The sequence below is a fragment of the Bubalus bubalis genome, chromosome 11, assembly GCF_019923935.1.
Source record: "Bubalus bubalis isolate 160015118507 breed Murrah chromosome 11, NDDB_SH_1, whole genome shotgun sequence".
Taxonomy (NCBI): domain Eukaryota; kingdom Metazoa; phylum Chordata; class Mammalia; order Artiodactyla; family Bovidae; genus Bubalus; species Bubalus bubalis.
Window position 1 is genome coordinate 87,214,939 of NC_059167.1, and position 23,562 is coordinate 87,238,500.

A 23,562-nucleotide genomic window follows, 5' to 3' on the forward strand; every position below is an offset into this window, starting at 1 on the left:
TGGGTTCTGCCTGGTCAGACCGTGTACACAGACCCATCCAGGCTCCCTCAGGTCTGGGCTGCTCCTGCAGATGCTTAGAAAAGCCCGCAAGTGTCTGAGGTAAGAGGATTTTATCAGCCATAGATTTCAGTCGGTCAGTGCAGGGGAAGAAGGCTTTCTCCTACCTACCCGCAGGCTGGAAATAAGTCAAAGACAGAATCTGTGCAGGCAGGAAGAGGAGGCTTGGAGGACCGAGGGAAGCCTGGAGGAGAGAGGTCTGCTGGTGTTCCTGTGTGTTTCTGGGGAACACTTCACTTCTGGGGAACACTTCAGTAGGGTTGGGTGGGACTCTACAGTCAGACGTGCCCTGAAGGTCTACATCGGTGGATTCTAATGCCTTTTGCAGAACGTGCAAGAGATGCCTGAGAGAGAGAGGGCTGGTGGGGAGCGCAACTCTTACAGTAAATTTAAAGGGATTACTTGTAGATTTCTTTTGGGGCATGCATCCTGGGGAGAGACTCAACCAGCTTCCACCTGAGCTACTGTCTCACCCACGGGTGTAAATGGTGTGGCTGTGGAGGGGAGGATGAGGGGAGCCCACTGGCATGGTCTGTGCCCACAGCATCCAGAATGATGCAGGGGCTGAGTTGGGAGGTGTATGTAACACAGCACATTAGGCAGGAGGAAAGGTGTGTGGTTGGTAAGGCTGATTTCAACCCCAGCTGTGTATCAGAACCACCAGGGGAGCATTTTGAGAAATTCCCAGAGTCTATCCCATTACAGAATCAGTCTCTGAGGGTGGTGCCCAGTCTGTGTATTTTTAGAATCCTCTAAAGGGGCTTTGAAACAGAGTTGGGAGCTACCACATTGAGGCAGGGTGTGGAACTTCACAGCAGGTGGGAAGAGATAAACTAAGTGGTTGAAAGAGAGAGAAAAATGGAGCATGGAAAACAGGAACTAGGAAAGAGGGTGCAGGATTTAAGCTACTGGGCTGTTGGTACCCAGTCCTTGGCCTGCTAACCTTACCTCTGCCCCCGGGTCCCACACTTAGCCACCCACCATGGCCACACAAAGCTCACATGTGCCCACATTCCTGCTCATCACACTTGAGAGTTTTCATTTACTTGTACTCTTGAGGCTGCTGAGTGCTAAGTGGAATTTATTGTGCAAGGCTGGACTTGGCCCATCCTTGATCTCCAGGGACTAAGGCCAGTGGGCATTTTGTAAAGAGAGAGCCAGAGGGCCAGGCAGTCAGATCCTCTGAGCCATGCGGGGATTGCTGAGCCCGGTGGCTGGAGGATCAATAGCAGGTCACCTTTTTGAAGCCTCAGTTGCCTCATCTGTAAATGGGACTAACATTTCTTCCCAGAGGCTGTTGTCAGGACTGAAAGAAATAAGGTTTATGCCAGGTGTGTATTGTGGGCAGCCCCTAAAGGTTCTAACCAGCCTGGGCTTGATTGAGCTGTTGGAACGAGGCGGGGCCAGCCACCCTTGCTTGGTGTCTGAGCTTATGTGTGGTGGGAGTACTTGGGAGTGCTGTCTTTGCCTGCCTCAGAAGGAGGCCTTACTTGGAGCTGCTCAGGCAGTGGGCAAGGGCAGGAGGGGCCCCAGGCAAGGGACCAAGCCCCCAGTTTCTTGCTGAGGTGGGGCTGGAGTGGCATCCCCTGCTCCAGGCTCCCCCTTGCCATCTCGGGGTTGGGGTTAGGGGCTCTCTACGCGGAGTGCCGTGTGTCAGCAGCCCCTCCCGCCTCTCACCTTCCATCCTGGCTATAGACCTCTGGGTCTGCCCCTCTTGGGCCTTCATCTTTCATTCAAACAGCTCCTGAGAAGTCTCCTCCAGGAAGTCTTTCCTCCACTGGAAGCAGGGGAGGAAATTGTGTCCGTCCCAGGTGCTGTTGAGATGTACAAGTCCCCAGGATTTCTAGGTCACGCAGCAGTGTCTGGCTCTCCACTGAGTCTGGGATCACCTCCTTGGGGTGCGCATGGTGGCCCTTGTCTCTGGACTGGTCAGTGTCTTTTTAGTCGCCCTATTGGAGGGCCACACTGAGGGTCTGCAGAGCCCAGCACAGCTCCCCTGCAGCTGGTACATCGGGAAGGCGCTGTGATGATGTCATGGCCTCCAGCCTCCCGCCTGGCAGCTGGTGGGAGGATCTGTCTGTTCTGGCACAGGGGCCTGTTCCACATGGAGGGCCAGGAACAGGCCATCGCAGTCACCGGGGCGTTCCTTGCCCTGCTGCACGTCTCCCCTTCCCTGTGGAGATTCGGGTGTACCCTGGTGCCCAGGGAGAGTGGGCAGGCGTGGACTTGAGTGGAGCTCCTCCACTGTCTGGGAGGCCTGATTCTTCAGCCTCTGCAGAGGCTGGCCTGCTGCCATAATGAGTGGTTCTCCTCTGAGCCCCCATCTAGTTTGCAGCTCTGTTGCAGACACGCCTTTGTGTGTCTTGGAGAAGAGCGCTGGTGTGTCTGTCTGTACGTTGAGCTGTGGTCTATGAGCCTGGGGAGGCTTCTCGGGTAGGACCCTCCGGGGTTGCAGTGTTGGGGGGAAAGCAGCCAGTCCAGGAGCAGAAGTGGCATTCTGGCTTCTTAAAACCGAGGGAGTACTTGGTTCAGAGCAGACAGTTGGCCTCTGTAGTGCTCGGCAATCTCTCAGTTCCCGTGGCCAGTGTGGTCATTGTCAGGAGTGGCCACCCAGGAGAGTCGGATGTGGAAGTGAAAAAGCACCTCTGAGCCTGACCCGTGGCCTTAAACTCCTGTGGGATCTGGATCCTGGTTTAAGGTGTCCACTGTGCTGGAAATCAGACTTGTATTGGGCACATGGCTTGCTAGCCCCTGGAGGCTCATTGTGGCCACAGACCTCTGATGATGAGCAGCACTGGCTGGCTAGTCCCTGTTAGCCAGAGTTGTGAGAGAGAAATCTGCAGATGGAAAACGCTGCAGGGTCATTCATTCTCACTTACAGTATTGATGGCATGCCTACCGTGTGCTGGGTTCTGTCCTGAGCATTCTGGATACAGCAGTGAACAGGAGAAGGACGTTATCTGGGCTGCCCACGTCGGGCCTCTATTCCATAGAGGGAGACCATCAATAAACCAGTCAAAGGTGTGACGGCTCATGTGACAGGTCCCATGGAGACAGATAAAGCTGTATTAAAGGAGGGAAGTAATCCAGGAAGGCTTCTTTGAGGAGGTGGCATTTGACAGAGACTCATGTAACCTACACTCGGAGAAGGCAATGGCACCCCATTCCAGTACTCTTGCCTGGAGAATCCCATAGGCGGAGGAGCCTGGTAGGCTGCAGTCCATGGGGTTGTTAACAGTTGAACACGGCTGAGCGACTTCACTTTCACTTTTCACTTGGACGCATTGGAGAAGGAAATGGCACCCCACTCTAGTACTCTTGCCTAGAGAATCCCAGGGATGGGAGAGCCTGGTGGGCTGCCATCTATGGGATCGCACAGAGTCTGACACGACTGAAGCGACTTAGCAGCAGCAGCAGCAGCAGCATGTAACCTACACTAGACTTCTGCCCCCCAGGAGCCAGAACCTTAGAATGTTCCATCTGAAAGTACCTACGAATCATCTTGCTAGAAGCAAGCTGAGACCTAGTGAGGTTAAGATGCCAATTGACGAGCTAATGACATGATATAAAAGAGTGACAACCCCCCCAAGCCAGCTGACCCTCATACTTTGAAAAATTGGTACTTCCAAATCATGTTTGTTAACAGTAGTAGATTTATTTCCTCATTCGTGGCTGGGGTAGGGGGTGGGAAACAGTCAGCCTTCCAGGCACGGGCCCACCACCTGAAACTGGTCTTATTCCTGTCTCAGCAGAGATGTGGCCCTGTTTGGGTAGCCACAAGCTCTCCCTGCCTAGCACACCTTCTCTCCATGCTTCTGAAATAGTTTCTTGAGGGGCCCTATTGCTACTTTTTGGATTCCATCTGGACCTCTCAGGCCCTCCCACTTGATCTGGGGGGCCAGATGCCTTTGGGTGGGAGGAGACCCTGCCAAACCCTCTGATGAAGGGTGGTAAGGCAGCACTCACAGGTCCCGAGGCTCATTTTAGAGAGCGAAACCCACAGTTAGGTCACAAATCCAGCTGTGACCCACCTCTCCCAAGGACCGTGATGAGCTTTAATTGGCTGATAGTTTTCAGCTGGAAGCAGGCGTCTTGCATGAATATGAAAGGAGCTTCTGGTGAAGTAAGACTTCATTAATCAGCCTGTTAGGAGCCTGGCGTCCCAGGATTATGGGGGCTGGATAATTTGATGCCTACTGTTCTGCTTTAAGCTTCCAAATTAAAGGCACTAGATTTTCATCTTTTTTTGCTAAGTTTTGAAAGTAGTATCTTTTCTGTGTGTTTTGTTTGCTTTTAACTGTTACGGTGTCTGGTACATAGATACTCATTTATTCTTATTTAACCTGCAAAGAAACACTGCAAAATGAGGTTATTCCCACTTTAGCAGATGAGGAAAGTGAGGCTCAGAAAGCTAGTGAACTAGCTCAAGGTCACATAGTGCTGAGGAGCTGTGCTGGGTGCAAAGCCAGGTTATGGCTTCACAGTAGTGCCTGAAACCTCGCATCTTAACGTTGACCTCTTGCCTCCTCTTAGCTGCTGCTAATATGGAAATACTCTAGACTCCTGACTTCCATTTATTTTTCTGTTATAAAGTCTGCTGCATTTGTTCCCCTAGGAAAGCAAAACAGATGATGCCAGAATTTCTGATTTTTTAAAAAGTGTGTTATTGTGAAAGAGAACACATTTCAGAGTAAAGAAAACAAATGTGAGTTTCAGTGGTTTTTCTCCTTTAGATTTTTTTCCCTTTAAATGATTATTTTAAATCACTGTCAGTGAAATCCCAGGAAAATCAACTTTGCACATGCCTATCCTTGCCTTTCTGTGCCAGGGCCTTAACAAATATGTGTGTGGCCACTCTGATGTACTTCAAACAGGAGAGCTTGTGCACACAAATGAGAGCCGTACCCAGGAGACCTCAAACTATGAAAGAGGGTCTGGAAAGTGGGAGAAAGCCAAACCATTTTCCAAGAAAAGTGGGCTAAGACATAATTAGGGGCTTGAGTGCTGCCTTCTGTAAGGCACGTGTGGTAAACTGCTGGCATGGCAGGGCCGTGTATTTTGCCTAGAACACCTTGCTGTCCTTGCCATCAGCAAGACTCCTCCTGTGACAGGAGTTAGACTTATCCTTTGCTGAGCACCTGCTCCAGGCCTTGCTTCATGTCAGGTACTTGGCAGATACTATGTTTTGATCCTTTAAATGTCCCCTAAGGTGCAGATGTGGCCACCCTGTTACCAGATAGCGAGATAAGCCCACAGAGGTCAGATGGCCTTCAAGGCACACTAAACTTGCTTCTGGGGTCCCTTCTGCCTGTCCATCCACCACTGGACACTCTGGGGGCAAAAGGGCAGGATACCTTTATCACTGGAGCCTGGTGCATCTAGCAGCATTTGGCAGGTGCTGAGTAGTAGCGCGAATGGCTGGAGGCGAGATAACTTGTCCACACGGGTACAGTGGTCAGCCCATTAGATTCTAGAACTCCCAAGTCTCCATGACTGCTGCCCTGCAGATCAGAAGTGGGGTCTTGATTCTATCTCATTGGTTAATAAGCTGGATAAATGCAAAATGACATGTGCCAGCTTATCTATATTGCAACATTACAGCAAAAGATATATAACACAAACTTCATGGAAAAGGGCAAGGCAAAGATCAATTTATAATATGTGAATTTGGGATAAAAGAGAGAAAAATAAGATTCTGAATTTGTATATGTGTAAACAAACTCTGGAAGGATACTTAATAGTTAATTGGACAGGATGGAAGGGAGAATGAACTGTGTGTCTTATGTTTTTTGGTTTTGAGACCTTGAGAATGAATGTGTTACTAAAAAAATGAAAAAAGAATGGAAATGACTTCAGCTGTTCTGTGTATCTGGGCTTCTCCCCCCCTCTTTGCATCGAGGCAGTTTGATTAAGGCTTCATCTGGATGGCATGTTGTATATGTTGTGTATCTCTGGTTTTCATGGGCTTTCCAAGAGCTGCTGACCCCATCCTAGTCTGCAGTCCTTTCTTCCGTTGGTGGCCTGGACCTGGATCAGCTCAGGCTATTGGAGAAAGCCTGGGGTGACACAGAGAGCCAGGAGCCTTCTGCAGAGGAGTCAGACCTGTTCCTGTCCCCATCCTGGGACTTTATCCTCTGAACACTCTGCCCTGATGTGACTTAGTTGGTTCTTCCCCCAAAGTGAAGGATCTCCAAGAGAGACTGTTCTGAGCATTCTGGCAAAGTGCTACCGTTTAATAGGAAGGAAAAAAATGGCAGAATGTTTTCCCAGGTTATTTTTATGCTTTTCAGTTCAGCAAACATTTATTGCTAGCTAAGTGCAAGGCAGTGTGGGGAAATCAGAGCTACATAACACCTCCTCTCAGCTCCCTGGGGTGCCAAGTTCTGGGTACAAAACTTGCTTGTAAAATTCCTCCCTGTACCCTCCAGGACAGCACAGTTTACCTCATCTGGTCTCACAGAGACCTGTGGGATTTTTAGGGATATTCTTCTCCCCATTTTACAGATGAGGAAATTAAGCCACACAGTTCCGAATGATAAAGCCTGGAACGAAACCACGTTTTCTAACTACTTCTTACGCACCCACACACTCATAAGCAAACGCTTCTGCCATAGGATACTTCCCAGGGGTGTAGCCAAGGCGCGTGTATACCTGGAAACGTTGGGTGAGCACAATCCTAACGCTCTTTTTTTTCCTCTAAGGAAGAGCAAGAGAAATCTCTGGCTTATGGTCAGCTCTTGGGTCTTACTGTGGTTCAGACAGTTCTGCCTTCTGCTGCTTGTGAAATCCATCATCCTTCACCAGTTAGGTGTAGAATGTCCACGGGTGTGCACGAGTGCGTGTGACAGTGGCTTTCTCCCCACCACTTTCCTTCTCTTCCACACATTCTGTTACCACCACCTGTTGTCCTAGCTGTTCCCCAAAAGGGCCAAGCATGCCCCCTGCTTGGGTCTTTTCCCAGGCTGTTCCCTCTGCCCTCTCTTCACTTGGCTTCAAGTCCCCAGGGAAAGCTCAGCTGGGATAGGCCTTCCGTGGTAGACTTTGTAAAGTTCTCTCTCATCACGATTGTGGTTCTTTCTTTTTTTCCCCCTTTGTAGCATTTATATATGTTGTATATGGACATAAGGGCTTCCCAAGTTGCTCAGTGGTAAAGAATTCACCTGCCAATGCAGGAGACATGGGTTTGATCCCTAGTCCAGGAAGATCCACTGGAGAAGGAAATGGCAACCCACTCCAGTATTCTTGCCTGGGAAATCCCATGGACAGAGGAACTTGGAGGGTTGCAGTCCATGGAGTCCCAAAAGAGTCAGACACAACTTAGCAACTGAGCAACAACAGCGAATATAGACGTATACACACATTGGCTTATTATCTCACGCCCCGCTAGATTGTAAATCCATGTGCTAGGCACCCAGGTTTGGCCACTGCTGTCTGGGCACTGCCTACGACAGGTACCCAATATCTGACAGATACTCTGTAAATATTGTTGAATGAGTGAATCAGGCCTAAACATTAAGTAATAGCATTTTAAGAGGTGAAAAGACCTGAGGCTCATCTCTTTGCAGAGCTTCGTTACACAATATTATTAATTCATTTAATAATTGTTTAGTGCTGTTTATGTGTACAGTTCTTTGCAGACAGTCACCAAGCAGCCTCCAGTGTGTACACGTACAGGGACAGGGGACTCACTCATTTTTTTTTTTTTTTTTAGAGCAGCCCTTTCTTTTGTGGGACAGCTGTAAAGATTTAAATACTCTCTTGTGTTTTACATTGGGCTTGAAAACTGCCTGTTTGTAATTCCTGCACACTGATCTTGGCTCTTGAGCCGCTGGAGAACACAGAATAAATGTACTTGTATTTGCATAGGACTCTCCAAACAGTTGGAGAGAGTCAGCTATCGTGAGTCTACCTCGGCTCTGGCCTAAACATCACTGATTCCTTCCGTTGTTCTTCCAGTGTCACGCTTTTCAGAAGCCTCTCCACCCTCATCGCCTTCCTCAGATTTGTTCCGCTTCAGGCGTTGGCACTTAAGGTTTGGTCCCGTCAGAGCAGAGTGTTCTGGGACCCTGACCGAGGACCCTCGGTCACCGGCCTTGTTTCTGTCCACACAACCTGGGACGGCCTTGTCTGTGTTAACCACCTTGGCAGGGACCTTCTTTATGAGCTTCTGATGAAGAGCGAAATCTCTAGGCTCTTTTTTTTTTGCTAATGTTATTCTGTTTGTTTATTTTGGGCTACATCAAGTCTTAGTTGCTGCATATGTGCTCTTTGTTGCAGCGCCCAGACTCGCGCCGTGGCACTCAGGCTCAGTAGCGGCGGCATGGAGGCTTAGTTGCCTTACAGCAAGTGGGATCTTAGTTCCCCTACCAGAGATTAATCCCAGGTCCGCTGTATTGAAAGGCAGATTCTTAGCCCTTGAACCACTATGGAAGTCCCTAGACTATTTTTTTTTTCTTCTTTTTACATCAGTCTCTTTGTCCAGCCCCTCCCTAACTCTTCAAGAATCGTAAAGGTTTTTAGGTTTTGTTTTCTCTTTGTTTTTGGCTTTTCAAGATTAAAGCAGCTGTAAATCTGTGAACAACAGTGAATTCAACGTGTACTGTATTTTTTTTAAAAAGCAGTCAATACGGGCAAAGTTCTATCACCAAGATCGAGGTGAAGAGGATGGAACTCTGGAAGTAAAGAAAAACCCACAGAGCCTTTGACTTTTTCCTCTCTGCTCTTTTTGGCTGCCCGTGTCCTTTTCCCAGTGTCTGTCTGTCTCCTCCTCTCCCTCCATGTTCCAGCCCTCTCGCCACCTCCTATCAGCCCCTTGGCTCCCATTCCATCCTTGCTCTTCCGCTTCCAGCTAGTGGCATATGGAACTAACATTACTCCTTAGCATTTCCTGCACTTCCATCACCAATACTTTTACCATCAGCCCTTAATTTCCAGACTAAGGCGAGCTGCACATGTCACAGTTCTCTAAGGGAGAAAGAGATTAGATCGCTTCTTATGTGTGACCCTTGGCTAATTTGCTTTGCGGTCTTGGATAGAGAAAACTTTTGGTCCTCAGCCTCAGGTTTTTTTGTGTGATTGGTTCCCATTTTTGCCCAAATCAGCGGTTTCTGATTGGTGGTTGGACACAAGGGCTTCTGTGTCTCGGTGTTTGCTCGGCTCCTGTCATTGCCAATGCTGCTGTCATTTTGGTAGAGGTGGCAGGGAAGGAGGCCAAGGTCGAGGGCTTCTTCTCCGAGTCTGCTGAGCCTCCCCCACCTCTTCTGCCCTGCCAGCCCTCCTGGGCCACGTGGGGAGGCAGGCCAGGCACGAAGAGGGTCAGGTTCAGACCTGGGGCTCTTTTCCTAACAGCTGTTCTCTTTCTCCTCCTCTGTTTCCTCTTGCTTCCAGGAGATCACCATGGAGAAACCTGCAACTCTGGGGTGTGGGCCCTAAGTTAGGAGGATAAGAACGGTCCAGGGTTCAGTTCACAGTGGGCTCTGTGACCCTGGGTAAGTCACAGGGTTGGTTTCCACCTGGCTTTGTCAGTTGCCTGAGTAGCTAGATTAGATCCAGTGGTTCCCGAGAGGTGTGATGATGGGTCCTTTGGTTCTCTGAAGCACTTTTCTAAAGCCAGCTGGAAGTTAGGCAGAGGCCCATACAAGGGCTGTGGGAGGTGTCCAGGCCTGTGTCTGAAGGTGTGGTGTCGTCTTAGGTGGGCTGTGCTGCTTGCCTGGGCTGGGCGGGTCAGGGGCTGTGAACTGCCGGCCTGTGGATCACCGCATGATGAAGCTGAGGAAATGAATTAACTTCTGTTTTGCAGACCGTTCATCCACTTGGTACCTGAGGGGTGGGTATCTGTCACTGTCCACACCAGACCCACAGCAGAGACCCTGAGCTGTGTTCTCTTTTCGGACCCTGCTGACTGAGGACTCGGTGGAATTTCCACAAGTGGTCCCAGCCCCACTGGGCTCAAATCCCTGGAAACTGGTTTCAAGGGCCCAGGAAGCCATTTTTGTGCCTTTTGTTGATTTGCCCCATTGGAGTTAACCAGGTGCTTTGCTTTCAAAAGTGAATGAAGAGTCAGAACTCTTGCCCTCCTCTGCTCCATCCTTTCCTCTCCAGTGACCCAGTCCAGTTTGACTACTTAGCCAGCCCCTCTGGGCAGGGCACCAGCAAGGGACACCGAGACCTCAGACCTTAGCAAGACTGTTTGGAGGAGACGCAGGAGGAAAGACGGCCAGGCATCCTGTGGCCGAGCTGCGGCTCCCTGAGGACCCTGGTGGGTGGACAGGGGGTTTCCCTGGGGTGGGATCCAGTTGCCTGCTGGTTCAGTGTAGTACCTGGGGAAGCCCTTTGTGAAGTGTAACATGGGAAAGGAACACCAGGTGGTGTCACTGGACTTGGGGCAAGTCAGGAAGGCTGGCAGAGGGTGAGGCAGGGATGCACCTGAAAAGAGGCACAGCGTTTAGTCAGAGGCATTGATGGGCGGGGGCTGGGGATCCTCCTCTGGATTTGACACTTGACTCCCGTGACCATTAGAGGCTTTTGGACAAGGAGTGACAGGACTTGACGTGATCAAAACAGCATTTTGGGAAGGTCGTGCCAGATGCACCCCTCTGCTCTCTGGGCCTTGCTCTTCAGTCTCCTCGGGGTCTTCTGTTGCACAGGGCCAGTGCCGCAGCTTTTGGATAATCGTGGATGTTGTGGTGGTTTTATGACCCACAGGACTGGAGAGCAGCCCGAACAACTCGATGAGTTGAGATGCCTGCTCCCAGCTGTCCTGTAAGGTGGCAGGCATCAGATGGGTGGTGCCAGTCTCCCATATTGGAAACCCAACACCTTGAGCCCTGGGGACTGTTTTTATGATCCTGGTGTGTTTTAAGAGACAATATGATTGATTTTCGAATGTCAGTAATTATCAAGATAATTGCCTGGCGGCCCACATTTCCTTTTTGGCATCTCAACAATGAATACTGGGCTTCTCTGGCCCATAAAATTTCCCACCTCCTTTTGGGGACCAGTGACTGAGTTTGGATGTGGGCTAAGACTAGAAGTGGACAGACCCTCAAAAATTTGTAATTAGAAGGGATCTTGTGTCTGTCTGTCCAGTGTGCGAATTAGGGTACTGCAGAAGCTCAGAGAGTTGGACATGACTCCCCTCAGGGCACACAGCAAGTAGTGGCAAAGTGGGCCCCAGAGTCCAGGTCATGAGACTTCCTGACCAGCATCCTTGGCACTATACCTCTGTGCTTCTTGCCCCCCTTCCTTCTCCTGGTCTCCATTCAAACACAACCCAGCAGACCTCCCTGGGGCCTGCTTCCAACTCCTACTTCTCACACCTTCCAGTACCCACTGAAGGTAGCAAGGGACAGCTACTTAAAAGACGCAGCCTGCTAAACTTTTGCTTGATCGTGGCGTTGACCAGTTCTAAAGCCTTCAGCTCCCCTGTTCCCACTGCACTGTGCCCCCACCAAATACACATACACACATTCACACACCCACACACACTAAAGTCAGACCCAGCTTGACTCCTCCCCACTTCCTCTCTCCCAAACAGCCTTCTGGGCCTTTATTTTTTTTCCCCTGTTCTGGGAATTGTTCACCTGCTCTTAAATTAAGCATGGCTAGGTCAAGGGGTGGGCAGTCTGGGAAGGCTTCCTGCAGGAAGGAAAGAGTGAGACTTAGGGGAGGAAAGCAAAGGCTTAACACAAGAGAGGGGCCACTGCCCAGCCAGGCCCCTCTGATGAGCCCAAAGCCCAGGTCCTGCACCAACTGCGCCAGTCCTCCCTTTACCGCCCTGAGTCTGTTCTGACCGGGGAAGCATCTGCAGTGGCACCAGCTCCTCTGTCTGTCTGCCTTGCCGAGGCAGAAGCCGAGCCCTCCGCACGCTTGGGGGAGGAGGTAGGAAGCTGGTTGCAGGCGGCGAGGGAGCCAGTCACAGGGTTTATGTTAATACGGGCCCTCCCCCAGCCTGCGCTTAGCCTATTACCCGGGCCCTGCCGGCAGCTTCATTAGTGGCGCAGCGAGCCTCAGCCTGCCTTCCATGGTTCCCTAAAATAATAAGGATGGCGTCACCGACTTCCGCGGCCATGTGCTCCCACCCAGTGCCTTCAGAGCTCTATTGTAGGAAACAAACAAAATCCAGACACCTAGGTGCTTTTTTCTTAGAGAGGTTTTTTGTGTGTTAAAGTAAGGTAGGACCCTGCCCCTTAGTTAAGAATTTAAAAGATCTTTATGCGGTGTGGAGATCCCAGTCTTAGCTACCATTGAGGCTGCAGAATAACCTCCTGTTAGCAGAAATGAGAAAACTTCATGGTTGGTTCCAGGGTCTTCCACTGGGGACTGTGATTTCTGATCAGAGCAGTGGCGTGCTGTGGCAGGAGAATCACCCAGCTTGGGCTTCCTCGGCTCTCAGCCAACTCTGGACCTTACTGCTTCCTCTAGAAAAAGAGGGCTAAACTAGAGCAACATTTTGAAAACTGTGGATCACGTTAATTTTTTTTTTTTAATGTAATAGAAAAGAAAAATTGTAAACAGGGTTAAATTTTGTTTCTGTGTATGTGCATGTAAACACACAAAAATATGTGTGTGCTGAGCCAAGGTGTCGATGTCTTTTTTACTGTGGGTTGTGGTCAGAAAGCCACTGACCTAGATGATCCTGAAGGCCTTTCTAAGCTTTTGAAATCAATGTCCAACTTTTCCCCCAGAGCCTGACGTTTCCGCCATGGAACATGACTGATTTTTGCAGGTTTTGCCACACTGATTGTTAAGCAAAACTAGAGATTTTATGGTTAAAAGGACAAAACCACAATCATCTATCATTCCTATGGAACACCTCTGGGAAGAAGCCCCTTTCCCTGCTGCCTTGGTGTCTTAGGTTGGCCTTCGAGCTAGAAATGGGATCTGCAACAGGGGATGGCCCATTTAAAAGCTGACCTATTTAAAACCCACGAGCACCAAAAAAACACAGGGTCAATCTGATTTAAGTCTTCTTCTGTTGTAAGGCTGGGACCTGAAAACTAGATTGGTCAGGGACTGACAAGGTTGAAACCAAAGCTACAAATATTTGTTGCATGCTCATTTGGAGAAAGGAAAGATCAGACTTCGAGGTGAGTGGGAAAAACTAAAGAAAACAAGGTGTAGCTGTCAAATCCAGAGGCGTGTCTTTGGGGCACACCATTCTCAGCTCTAGAACATGGAGAGGCCTTCATTCCCTGAGAGGGCCCTGCGGGCAGCAGAGGTGACTCAGAGCTGCGGCCTGCCTTGACGCCCATTCTGCCCCTTGACCATGGACACAGCAGTGAAGGTGGCTGTGGGTCAAGGAGAAGGCAGGTGGCTTTTTCCAAGCTGGGGGTGCTTTCCGTGCATTATTTCATCTAGTCCAGCCCCAGGTGATGGCACTGTTGTCGTTGGAGGAAACAGAAGCTCAGAAGTGAGGTGATGAGCTTGCGATGGGAAATTTGGACTTGAGCCAGGTCGGTCTGCCTCCAGAGCCTGCCTTCTGTCCACCTCCCTATGTTGCCTCGGGAAATGCTGGAAAAATAAAGAGCAGTCCCCTCTTGAGCTTCCTTCTCTCTGGTTCTAGCCTTCAGAGGGCTTTGCTTTAGGCCCAAGCTGTCCATTTAAATCCAGGCCAGCTTCACAGGCATGTGGCCATGTGACCACCCAGGCCCCACGCCTGGAAGGTCCTTTCCCGCTCTTGGGTTGAATGTGCTGCTGTCAATGTCTGGGGATTCTTAACAGTTTTTGAGCAAGGGTCTTCCAGTTTCATTTTGCACTGGGCCCTGCAGATTATCTGGCCAGCCCTGGCGTTGCTAGAGTGCGTCCTGATTCTTGGTCTTGCTGGGTCCCTCCTGCCTGTGCTTAGCGTGCCCGTCCTCTCCGGGCAGAGGCATGTGAAGCATGCACCCTGTTCCAGCCTCTGGCCTGCTACCTGGCACACTGGACTGGAGTTGTTTACCGGCCGTCTGTCTCCTAGCTTCCCACCACACCTCCTGCTGGCAGGGACCCCAGCTGTGGATCGTTACTGGCCCCACGTCCCCTCCGCTGCTTAGATGGACAGTGTCACAGGAGCTTGCTGGGTGGAGAGAGGCTGTTTCTTACGGGCAAGAGAACCTGCGTGCAGAGCACTGGGCCAGGTCAAGAGAGGGTGCAGTGTTGACCGAGCTCCTCACAGGGCTTGCCTGGCAGACACAAGACACACCAAAACACGTTGTTATTGTTTCTAAAAGGGAGGGCTTGTTCAACCTGTGTCAGACCAGTTGCACTGTTAATTTCACGATGGTTTGTCTCCCTTTGCATGCCCGGCACCTAGTGCTGTGGCCGGCACGATAAACAGGACATTTGTTAAGCAGTTGCTTGGCTGTCCGCTCCCCACTAGGCTGATTACAGAGAAGGACAGTCCCTGACCTCTAGGAGGATCGGATGCTTAATACACGATTAAATGATTCATGTGGCAGCTGCCCTCGGTGCCCTGGGATGCTCAGAGCTGGGCGATGAAGGTTTCCTGGGGAGGGGGGCTTAACTCGGTCTGAAGGCAAGGGTGAGAGGTGGGGTGGGGGGCAATGAGATTGGAGGAAGTTGGCTGAGGTTGAGAGTAGAAGGCCTCCTTAGGTCAGTTTAGAACCTTGATTTTTTTTTCCCGGAGGCGGCGGGAAGCCAAGAATGTTTTCTAGGCCAGAGTTTGTGCTTTATAGGCTAAACAGATATCATTGTCCCTTTTCTGCAAGGCAGAGCCTGAGGCCTCGGGGATAGAGTCAGGGTCGTTCAGCCAGCTGGGCTGGGCCTCCATGTGGAGGTCTTTGCCCAGTAGTCTAGCATTCCTGCTGTCACAGAGACCCCATTTGGAAGCAGAGTCAGACCTAGAGTGACTTAGACTACCGTGAACAGGACCACATTGCTGGCAGTAGAGAGGCATGGTCAAATTTGAGAGATCTGTGAAGACAAGATTTCACAGTTTTGAAACAAGCAACGGGTTCTTCCTTAGAGTAATAATGTGTTCGTGTTTATCACGGACAGTTCAGCTCCCCTTGGTGAGAAATGACTGTCACATCTTGCTTTGGGGACGCGTTTTTCAGGAAATGCGGAGCCGGGCAGTCTGATTTCTTAGGAACCTTCAGTGCCTCTCTACTGACATCTCCAAGGGGGCCCGGGTATGAATATGCAGACACCTCTTAGGTGTTAACACTTGAGGAATGAGCCAAAGGCTCCTGTGGAGGGTTTGTCACTGGGGTGACTGAAAAGCTCCCGATAGAAGCAGAGTAAGTCCAGTCCTTGGTTCTAGAGAGAGTAACCACATTTTGGTATTTTTAAACGGCCAGTGGGATTGGGAGAGAGTTTAAACCCAAAGTACAAATTTTCAGTTTAATTTTAACTTTGCGCTTAGCTCACACCCAGGGTTTGGCAGGGGGGAATGGGCCTTACTTTTTTTTTCTGTTTTAAGCAGAACACACCCTGGATGTAACAAGGATGTTCTCTTCACGTGGAGGAAGGGTTTGCAGCAGCAGCACTAGGAGAGACGGGAGGAAGTGGGTTGGAATTGCGGCAGGATTTCTAAGAGTCAATTTAAGGAAGCTTGGGGTGGGTTGGACGTTTTGAAACACGCCCTGGAGCGGTAAGAAAGCGCAGCCCTGCATGGAGGCAGGTGGAACAGGGCTGGATGCCATGCCTTCGACAGGTCAGCTGTTGGACTGGACCTTTTGTTTTTTCCTGTTTGGTCCATTACAGACACATCACAGTGTGCTTACCTGCTATCCCCGATGTGACTCATCACCCCACAAAGAAACTGTGGGTTTCCCCCGTGGTTTGGGCTTTCTGGTAATATCAGCAACCTCAGGGTGTAAGCCTCAGCCCACCTACCCCACCCTCTTTGATCTCTCCCCAAACTGTGCTTGAAACCCGGCCAGGAAGGAAATGCAGAAACCATGGAGATCCCAAAGTCCCCACAGACCTGGAGCAGCCACCTGGCCTTCCATACACCACAGGCTCTCCCTCCTGAGTGACAGAAAGCAGCCTTTTGCTCCTTGGGGAGGAACAGGGTCTCAGGCCCCCAGCCTTTGTCTAGATCCTTGCTCCTGACTGCAGTGTCATTGGAATGGGGGCTGGGTTAGGTTTTGTGTTTTGGTTACCAAAGAAGTGTAACCAGGGTGGGGACATCTGGGAGTAGCCCCCATCCCGCCAGTGGAACAGCTAGAAAAGGGGCTGAAGGGGGTTTAGTGCAGTCAGGGTAGTTTGTAGGATTGAATTTTGGGGTCTGGGAGAACCTGTGCCCTGCTTGGGAACAGCAAGGAAACGCTCCTCGTCTGTGGCAACACTAACCATCAGGGCCTGTTCCCGCAGCTTTAGGATCAGTGGTTCTGATGTGGCTGTACAATAGGATAGCACCCCAGGAGCACCCCATGGGGCGATTATGAGGATCAAATGAGACAGTGCCTGCAAAGAGAGTGCCTGCTGAGGGCTCAGGAAAGAGCCCTTGATTGTTGTTAATAAAGAAATAATCATTGTTGTTAGTAGTGGTGTCTTGCATATTGTCCCCAAGAAGAATGGCCACCCGTTTGGGCGTGGTGCTGGGACTGGAACCTTGGGTCTATCTGGAGAATTCCCAGGCAGCACTGAGCCGTTCTGGGAAAGAGGCAGACTTCCGGGAGGAATTCCCTTGACTCTGCAGCACCTCCTCCTGGCCCCCTCTTACTGAGGCCTCCTCCTTGGCTGATGGCCACAGGAATAGAAGCCCTGACCCATCTAGAGAACCACATGTCTGAAATCTTTGAAGGTGGACTGGAAACCCTCCTTAAATTTGTCTTTCCGTAATGGAACTTAAAAGAATTCCCAGGGCCTTCCAAGGAAAGGAGTAACTGAAGGAGCCTAGCTGTGTGACCCCAGATAGAACTGCCCACGAAGGAGGTGGCGCTCCCTCCCCAGGACAGGTGATCTCCCACCACTGCTCCCCAGAGGCCTGGCTTCCTGGCTCTGCACTGACCTCCTGCCCTAGGGCAGAAGGCCTCACAGGGTTTACTCCCAGTGTCTTGCAGGTGACCTTGAGAAGGGGGCTTGACCTGGACATCTGTCCTCCCCTGAAGAGTGGGAAAGGACTTAATTTCCCCCGTCTCAGATGCAAGGGAAAGGTGAGCCTTGGCACCGGTGCCTGGCTGAGAGCTTGCTGGCTCTGGATAGGAGCTGCTGCACCTGGCTTCACCCCTCCTGCCAAATTGTTGCTGTCCTGAGTTGAGCAGGCCACCTCTCTCCACCAGGGAAGAAGACAGAAGGGCACCTGCAGGGCGCTGTGGCCCAAACAGGCCCTGAACTCTCCTAGTCTGACCTCTTTCAAGGGCAGGCTGAGGGAGAGGTGCAGCAGCTTGCTGTGGATTCTCTTCTCCCACGTGGACATACGTCCCAGTGATGTCCGAGGAAGAGGACCACTGTGGCGGACAGATGGACCTGCTCATAGGTGGGGAGCAGCCCTGGACAGTGACTGGTTAGGACAGGCCTTGCTCACTTATCCAGGAGGAAAAAAGGCTGTGAGGGGCAGGACTGCTGTCAACAGGACAGGCCTGGTCCGAGTGACCCATTGGTGCGAAATCCAAACTAGGGTTGGAAGTCCCAGGGAGCATCAGATCCAGACAACATCAGTACACATTTCCTGGAGGCTGCAGAGATCAGGCTGGAGAAGGCAGTGGCAACCCACTCCAGTACTCTTGCCGGAAAATCCCATGGGCGGAGGAGCCCTAGTCCAAGGGGTCGCTAAGAGTCAGACACGACGAAGCGACTTAGCAGCAGCAGCAGAGATCAGGCAAGTGGGGATGCAGTGTCAAGCACCAGATGCAGCCAGGAGGGATCACCTTTAAGGCACCTGCCATCCATGGAAGGCTGGGGAGCAGCCCCCTGTCCGCTCAGGACAGGAGTGGAAAGCTCTGGGCATCTGGTGGCAGGCCAGGCACCCTGGCATCCCTTGCTGACACCCCTGGGTCATGGCAGGCCTGAAAGCTGATGACTCTTCCTCAGCCCGTCTCCCTAGCATCTGTGCTGGAGCCTGGACCCTCTCTTGTAGCCAAATCTGCCTTTTAACAACCCAGTGAGATGGTAGCTCTTTATCAGTTCTTTCTCCCTCATTTGAAATAAAGGGCTTAGGGCCAAAAGAGGGGATCTAAGGTCTCTTAACGGGGCAGAACCACCTCCAGGGAGGCAGGAAGCCTGCAGGGCTGCAGAGGTGTCTCCAAAGACCAACTTCTGGACATTGCCAAGCCCAGCATTTCTATGTGGGTTCATCCTGGGCTTGTGGATGTCCATTTTCCTTCCGCGTCGGCTCTCAGGACCTGAAGAGCAAAGTCTAGAGCTGTGGTATTCCGTATGGTAACTTTCATGTATCTCTTTGCACTTTGATTGATTAAAGCTGAATAAAATTTAAAGCTTAGCTCCTTAGTCTCACCTTACCAGCCACATGTGACTAGTGGCTCCTCTCCTGGATGGGTTTCCATCGCCACAGGAAGTTCTGTTCGACAGCACTGGTCTCCATTCTGTAGAATGGAGAGTTGGAGGGGTCCCTGGTCTGCAGCTCTTACTGTGAGGCAGGCCAAGCCGGTGACCAGGTGATGACTGCCAGGCTGGGTGGGCTGGCTCTGACTGTGGTGGAGGATTGGGTTCAGGTACATCCCGGGACCCATCCGCATGCAGTGGGTCACAGACTCAGAGGTAAAAGGACGGTGGAGACTGAGGAGGGGGAGTAGTAGACCACCTCAGGAAGGTGGTCAGGCTGGGACCATGGCGGACCCTGGGGTGAGGGGCTCAGAAGGAATGGCAAGGCCCGGAGGTTCCCTAACAGCATTGTGGCTGGTGCAGTGGGGAGCCTGGGGGCTGAGGGGCAGCAGCAGGGTTGGAAAGAAACTCCCAGCCTTGCTGTCAGCAGTGGGATTATTGGATTTGTCTTCTCCAGTCCAGCCAAGACGCCTGTCCAGAAGGGCCCCCTGGTTCTGCAGCTCCAGTCACCCCAGCACCTCTCTCCACCCCGCCTCAGTGTTGCTAAAAGCAGAGAAAGATCAGGGTGGGCGCTGGCACTGCGAGGCTTCCCAGTCTGCCTCCTGTCCTCCCCCCATCCCTGGCCTCAACCCCCATTCCTCACCCCGGTTGATTCACAACCTCCTTCCCTTCCCAGGTGAAAGAACTCGTCCTGGACAACTGTCGGTCGAATGAAGGCAAAATTGAAGGCCTCACAGATGAATTTGAAGAACTGGAGTTCTTGAGTACAATCAACGTCGGCCTCACCTCAGTCGCAAACTTACCAAAGTTAAACAAACTTAAGAAGGTAAACAGAGCGGAGGCGCAGGTGTGCTTGGGAACTGGGCTGGGGAGGAGGACCCGGTCATTTCTCCAAGTTGAGGGAGCATAACTGCAGGGGGGCCAGGGCGAGCCCCAGCACACCTGCCCCTTCCCTGACCCGACTCCCTTCCTGGCCCATCTGCAAGGAAATGAACGCCTGAGCCCAGAGCCTTCGTTGTAAGAGTCGTTTCTGCTTTTTCTCTCCCTGCCTCGTTTAGCTTGAACTAAGTGATAACAGAATCTCAGGGGGCCTGGAAGTATTGGCAGAAAAGTGTCCGAACCTCACGCATCTAAATTTAAGTGGCAACAAAATTAAAGACCTCAGCACAATAGAGCCACTGGTGAGTCATCGGGGCCTCCCCTCTCCTCTGGGATGGGAGGGGTTGATACCAGGGAATACTACTTTTGCGTTTATATGACACGCATTTTGTGTTTAATTATGTGCTATGAGATAGAATTGAGCTTCTATAGAGAAACTGAGGCCTCGAGAAGTTCAGAGAGTTTGACCAAGAGGCTGAAGGGTGCCATAGGACCCGGGTCTCAATTTCTGGTCCTGGTGCTTTTCCTCTTAGAGTTTCCACTCAGCTTCGGAAACCCGAGCTGTCATTTCTTTAGGCTTAGAGCCTGGCTTGTGCCTTTCACTGGGGAGAGAGGAGCCATCCAGGAACTCAGTTGACCCTGAAGGTGGCTGCCTGTTTTCTCCTTGGGTCACTGTCCAGAGGCTGGTGCCTCTGAAGGTGGGTCGGTCCTGATGCGGGTCCCCTGGGATGACAGAAAGCTATGTAGTACGGGAGCCCCATGCGCTTCTCCAAAGGGTGTAGAGAAGAGTGACCCTGGTCAGCAGTCCTGGCTATGATGGTGACCACGGACTCAAAGACCTGGGCAGCATGTCCTCCTTTGCTTGTCCACATAGAGCTGAGCACACCCAGACTTCATGATACACTCACTAGAAAAGGGCAGGTCATGGTCAGAATAGCAATTTCTGTGTTGCTCCTGCTAAGTTGCTTCAGTTGTGTCTGACTCTATGTGACCCCAGAGATGGCAGCCTACCAGGCTCTGCCGTCCCTGGGATTCTCCAGGCAAGAACACTGGAGTGGGTTGCCATTTCCTTCTCCAATGCATGAAAGTGATAAGTGAAAGTGAAGTCACTCAGTCATATCCGACTCTTCGCGACCCCATGGACTGCAGCCCACCAAGCTCTTCCATCCATGGGATTTTCCAGGCTAGAGTACTGGAGTGGGGTGCCATCGCCTTCTCCGATTTCTGTGTTACCCATATCCGAATGACTGTATTCACTTGACTTTAAGGAAATCAACTGTAAGATGTACCATTGATTAATTTTTGATTAATTAATCATTGATTTCTATTTGTTGAAGTATAGAAATACTACTGCATTAAACTGACACTTAGCATAAATATATACATAAGAATTACTTCATAAGTTGATCCCCTTAGGATCAGGAAAGGGCCATAAGGATATTTGGCCAAGTTTGCACCTTTCCCTTTTCTGGGTATAGAGGGTACCAGTTGGGGTATCTCTCAGTTTGGGTTCTTGTCCAAAAAGCATTCCTTGTACTTTGTGGACATTTGAGGGGCTGGTTGATGTGCCTCTGTGGCAGAATGGGAGGCTGGCATTTCTCCTCCAAACTCGGGCTTTACCTGCCCATCTGTGGCATGTGGTCAGCTACTAGAATAGATTTCCCATAGAACTTTATTTTAGGACTTCTTCTGATCTCCTAGGGGAAAGCAATTCTATTTATCTAGCTAGAAACCTCAATTTCATAATTTTATTATAAACTGAAAAAAAAATCTTTGAAGTTCTGTATATGTGTGTTTTGGGAGGCAAGTTATGGAGACTATACACACGCGTGCACACACACACAGTGTTCCTTTGGCCTAGAATACTCGTGCTTGTCTGATTTCTTCCCTGGTTATCAGTGTGATTATTGTGTTTCTCTCACTCCTGACAGTGGGGAACCGCCTTTGGTTGGGAGAGGCGGGCCTCACCCACCCAGCCCACAGCCCAGACTCCCTCTCTACCCTTGACCTTCTGCTAAAAATGACCAGTCTCAAGAGAATGACCTTGTTCCTGACATTGACCTTGAGGGACAGTAGCTTTAATCACCAGTTAGGCCTGGCCCCACTGGAACAGGGACTTGGCCTGAGGTGGGATACCTCCTCCTGGAAGATGAGGGAACTGGAAAGATGTAGCAATTTCTTGCTAGCTGTGTGACCCTTTCACTTCCTGGGCCTCAGAATCCAGCTGCCAACAAGTGTAACATGGACTAGAGCCTGTCAGTTAAACCCATTGGTATTAAGTACTGTGGACAAAATCTGGATCCTTCATTGGTTTTTCTCTTGTCCTTTTTGACAGGCAGTATTGGAGAGTGTAAGAACACAGGTCTGAAGTTGGACTGCCTGATCAAAACCCAGTTCTCTGCCCTCTGGTTACTATTCTGTAAAATGAACTAATAATTATTTCTGCTTTATCAGTCTGTTGAGGATAAACTGAGTTAATACAAAGTGCAGTATTAATTGCCATTATTATTATTCCCAGAAGGAGGTAGTTTGCGTTCCTGTGGCCTTTTCAGTTCCTCTCTGGCTCCTTAGACACAGGGCAGGCTCCAGAGCTCTTGGCTTAGGCACCAAGAAAGCCCCGGGTTAATTTCAAACTTGTCAGTGTTATGGCAGAGGCTTTAATTGCAGAATAGAAGTGTTGGCATTGGGTGAGGCTTTGAAGATCCTCAGGTCCAACCCCCATCTTTCACATGGATGAACAGGAGGCTCCCCAGCCAGGGGTGACACAGCCAGGCACAGCCAAACCAGGGTTTGCTCCTCACCTGTGAGTCTCACGTCACCCCCACCTGTCTCCTCATCCCGCTCACTGTCTGACTTCGCTGTTTCCTTGCAGAAAAAGTTAGAAAACCTCAAGAGCCTAGACCTTTTCAATTGTGAGGTGACCAACCTGAACGACTACCGAGAAAACGTGTTCAAGCTCCTTCCGCAGCTCACGTATCTTGATGGCTACGACCGGGACGACAAGGAGGCCCCCGACTCAGATGCCGAGGGCTACGTGGAGGGCCTGGACGACGATGAAGAGGATGAGGATGGTGGGTGGCGCCAGGGAGAGGCCAGGCTGGGTTTTACGGGGGGCAGACTGGGCGTCGCTGGTCCCTGAGAGCTGTTGACCTCTTTCTAGAGCTCTGGAGGAGGGCAGGCCGTCTGCTTTGTTTACTGCTGTAGACAAACAATGGTCTGTCTCATTGGTTGACACCCCTAAATAAAAGGACCTGAGCCCAGAGAGACACCCGAGGTTCTCCAACTGCATGGTAGCTCCTTAGAAACCATCTGAGGGACATCCCTGGTCAGGGAACTAAGATCCCACATGCCTTGCAGCCAAAAAGCCAAAACAAAACAGAAAAGATGTGACAGATTAAAACACTTTAAAATTGGTCCACATCAAGAAAAAAAACATCTGAATCCTCCTTTCAGTTTTTTTCCCTTTTCCAAAGTCCTCCCCAAAATGAGATCCTACGATGTCTCACTTGGATTTGCTTACGGGGAGGAGATGAGCAGATAGAGGAAGGTGGGGCAAGGCGTGAGGGTCCCCTCTTTTCATTTAGGGTCCAGTGGTGGAGATGAGGTCATGGCTGGAGAGACTGGGGGGCCCCCTGGTGGCTGCCACCCATAGGACCACATGGCAGGACCTGGGGGGTGAGGACTCAGGAGCCCCAGGGATCTTGGAAGCAGAGGAGGTTGTAGGCAGCACACTGGGCTCCCTAGTGGCACAGTAAGGAGTCAGGGACTTATAGGAAGGAGAGAAGGAAAAGGAAGGAGGACCTCCCGTCTCATCTCCTCTCCACACTGCCAGCTCAGTGCCACTTCCGTGCAGGGCTTTGTGGCCGAAGTTGAGGGTTGAGACTTTGCCTGAATATTTCACAGATGAGAGTGCTTATCCCTTCTTAGGTGGGAATATTTTACTAGGTATTCAGACATCCAGTTGTTCCATCTTGTGCTGGGACAGAAAAGTCTTAGGACTAAAATCCTGAGACTGGGCTTCTGAGCCTAGCTCTGTAACTGACTCCTTGTGTGATCTTGAACAAGTCACTTCTCCCCTCTGGGACTCGGCTTCCTCACCTGTGGAGTTTGGCTCAATGCTCTCTCTGAATGAGTTGACTTCTTGGCTTTCCTGGGCCCTGTAACTTGGCTCCCTGA

The 23,562-nt window shown here is 50.8% G+C and overlaps 1 protein-coding gene across 4 annotated transcripts in view; it reads left to right on the forward strand.

Annotated features, from left to right (window-relative positions):
* ANP32A (acidic nuclear phosphoprotein 32 family member A) overlaps window positions 1-23,562 on the forward strand; it is a 39,098-nt gene that overhangs the window by 11,517 nt on the left and 4,019 nt on the right. For 3 of the 4 annotated variants that reach the window (XM_025296258.3, XM_006054775.4, XM_006054776.4), the window contains exons 2-4: window positions 19,184-19,333; window positions 19,566-19,688; window positions 22,259-22,457. In XM_025296258.3, coding sequence (XP_025152043.3) covers window positions 19,184-19,333; window positions 19,566-19,688; window positions 22,259-22,457 — 472 coding nt within the window. The remainder of the gene's footprint in view (window positions 1-19,183; window positions 19,334-19,565; window positions 19,689-22,258; window positions 22,458-23,562) is intronic. The other variant, XM_025296259.3, reaches the window with a different exon arrangement.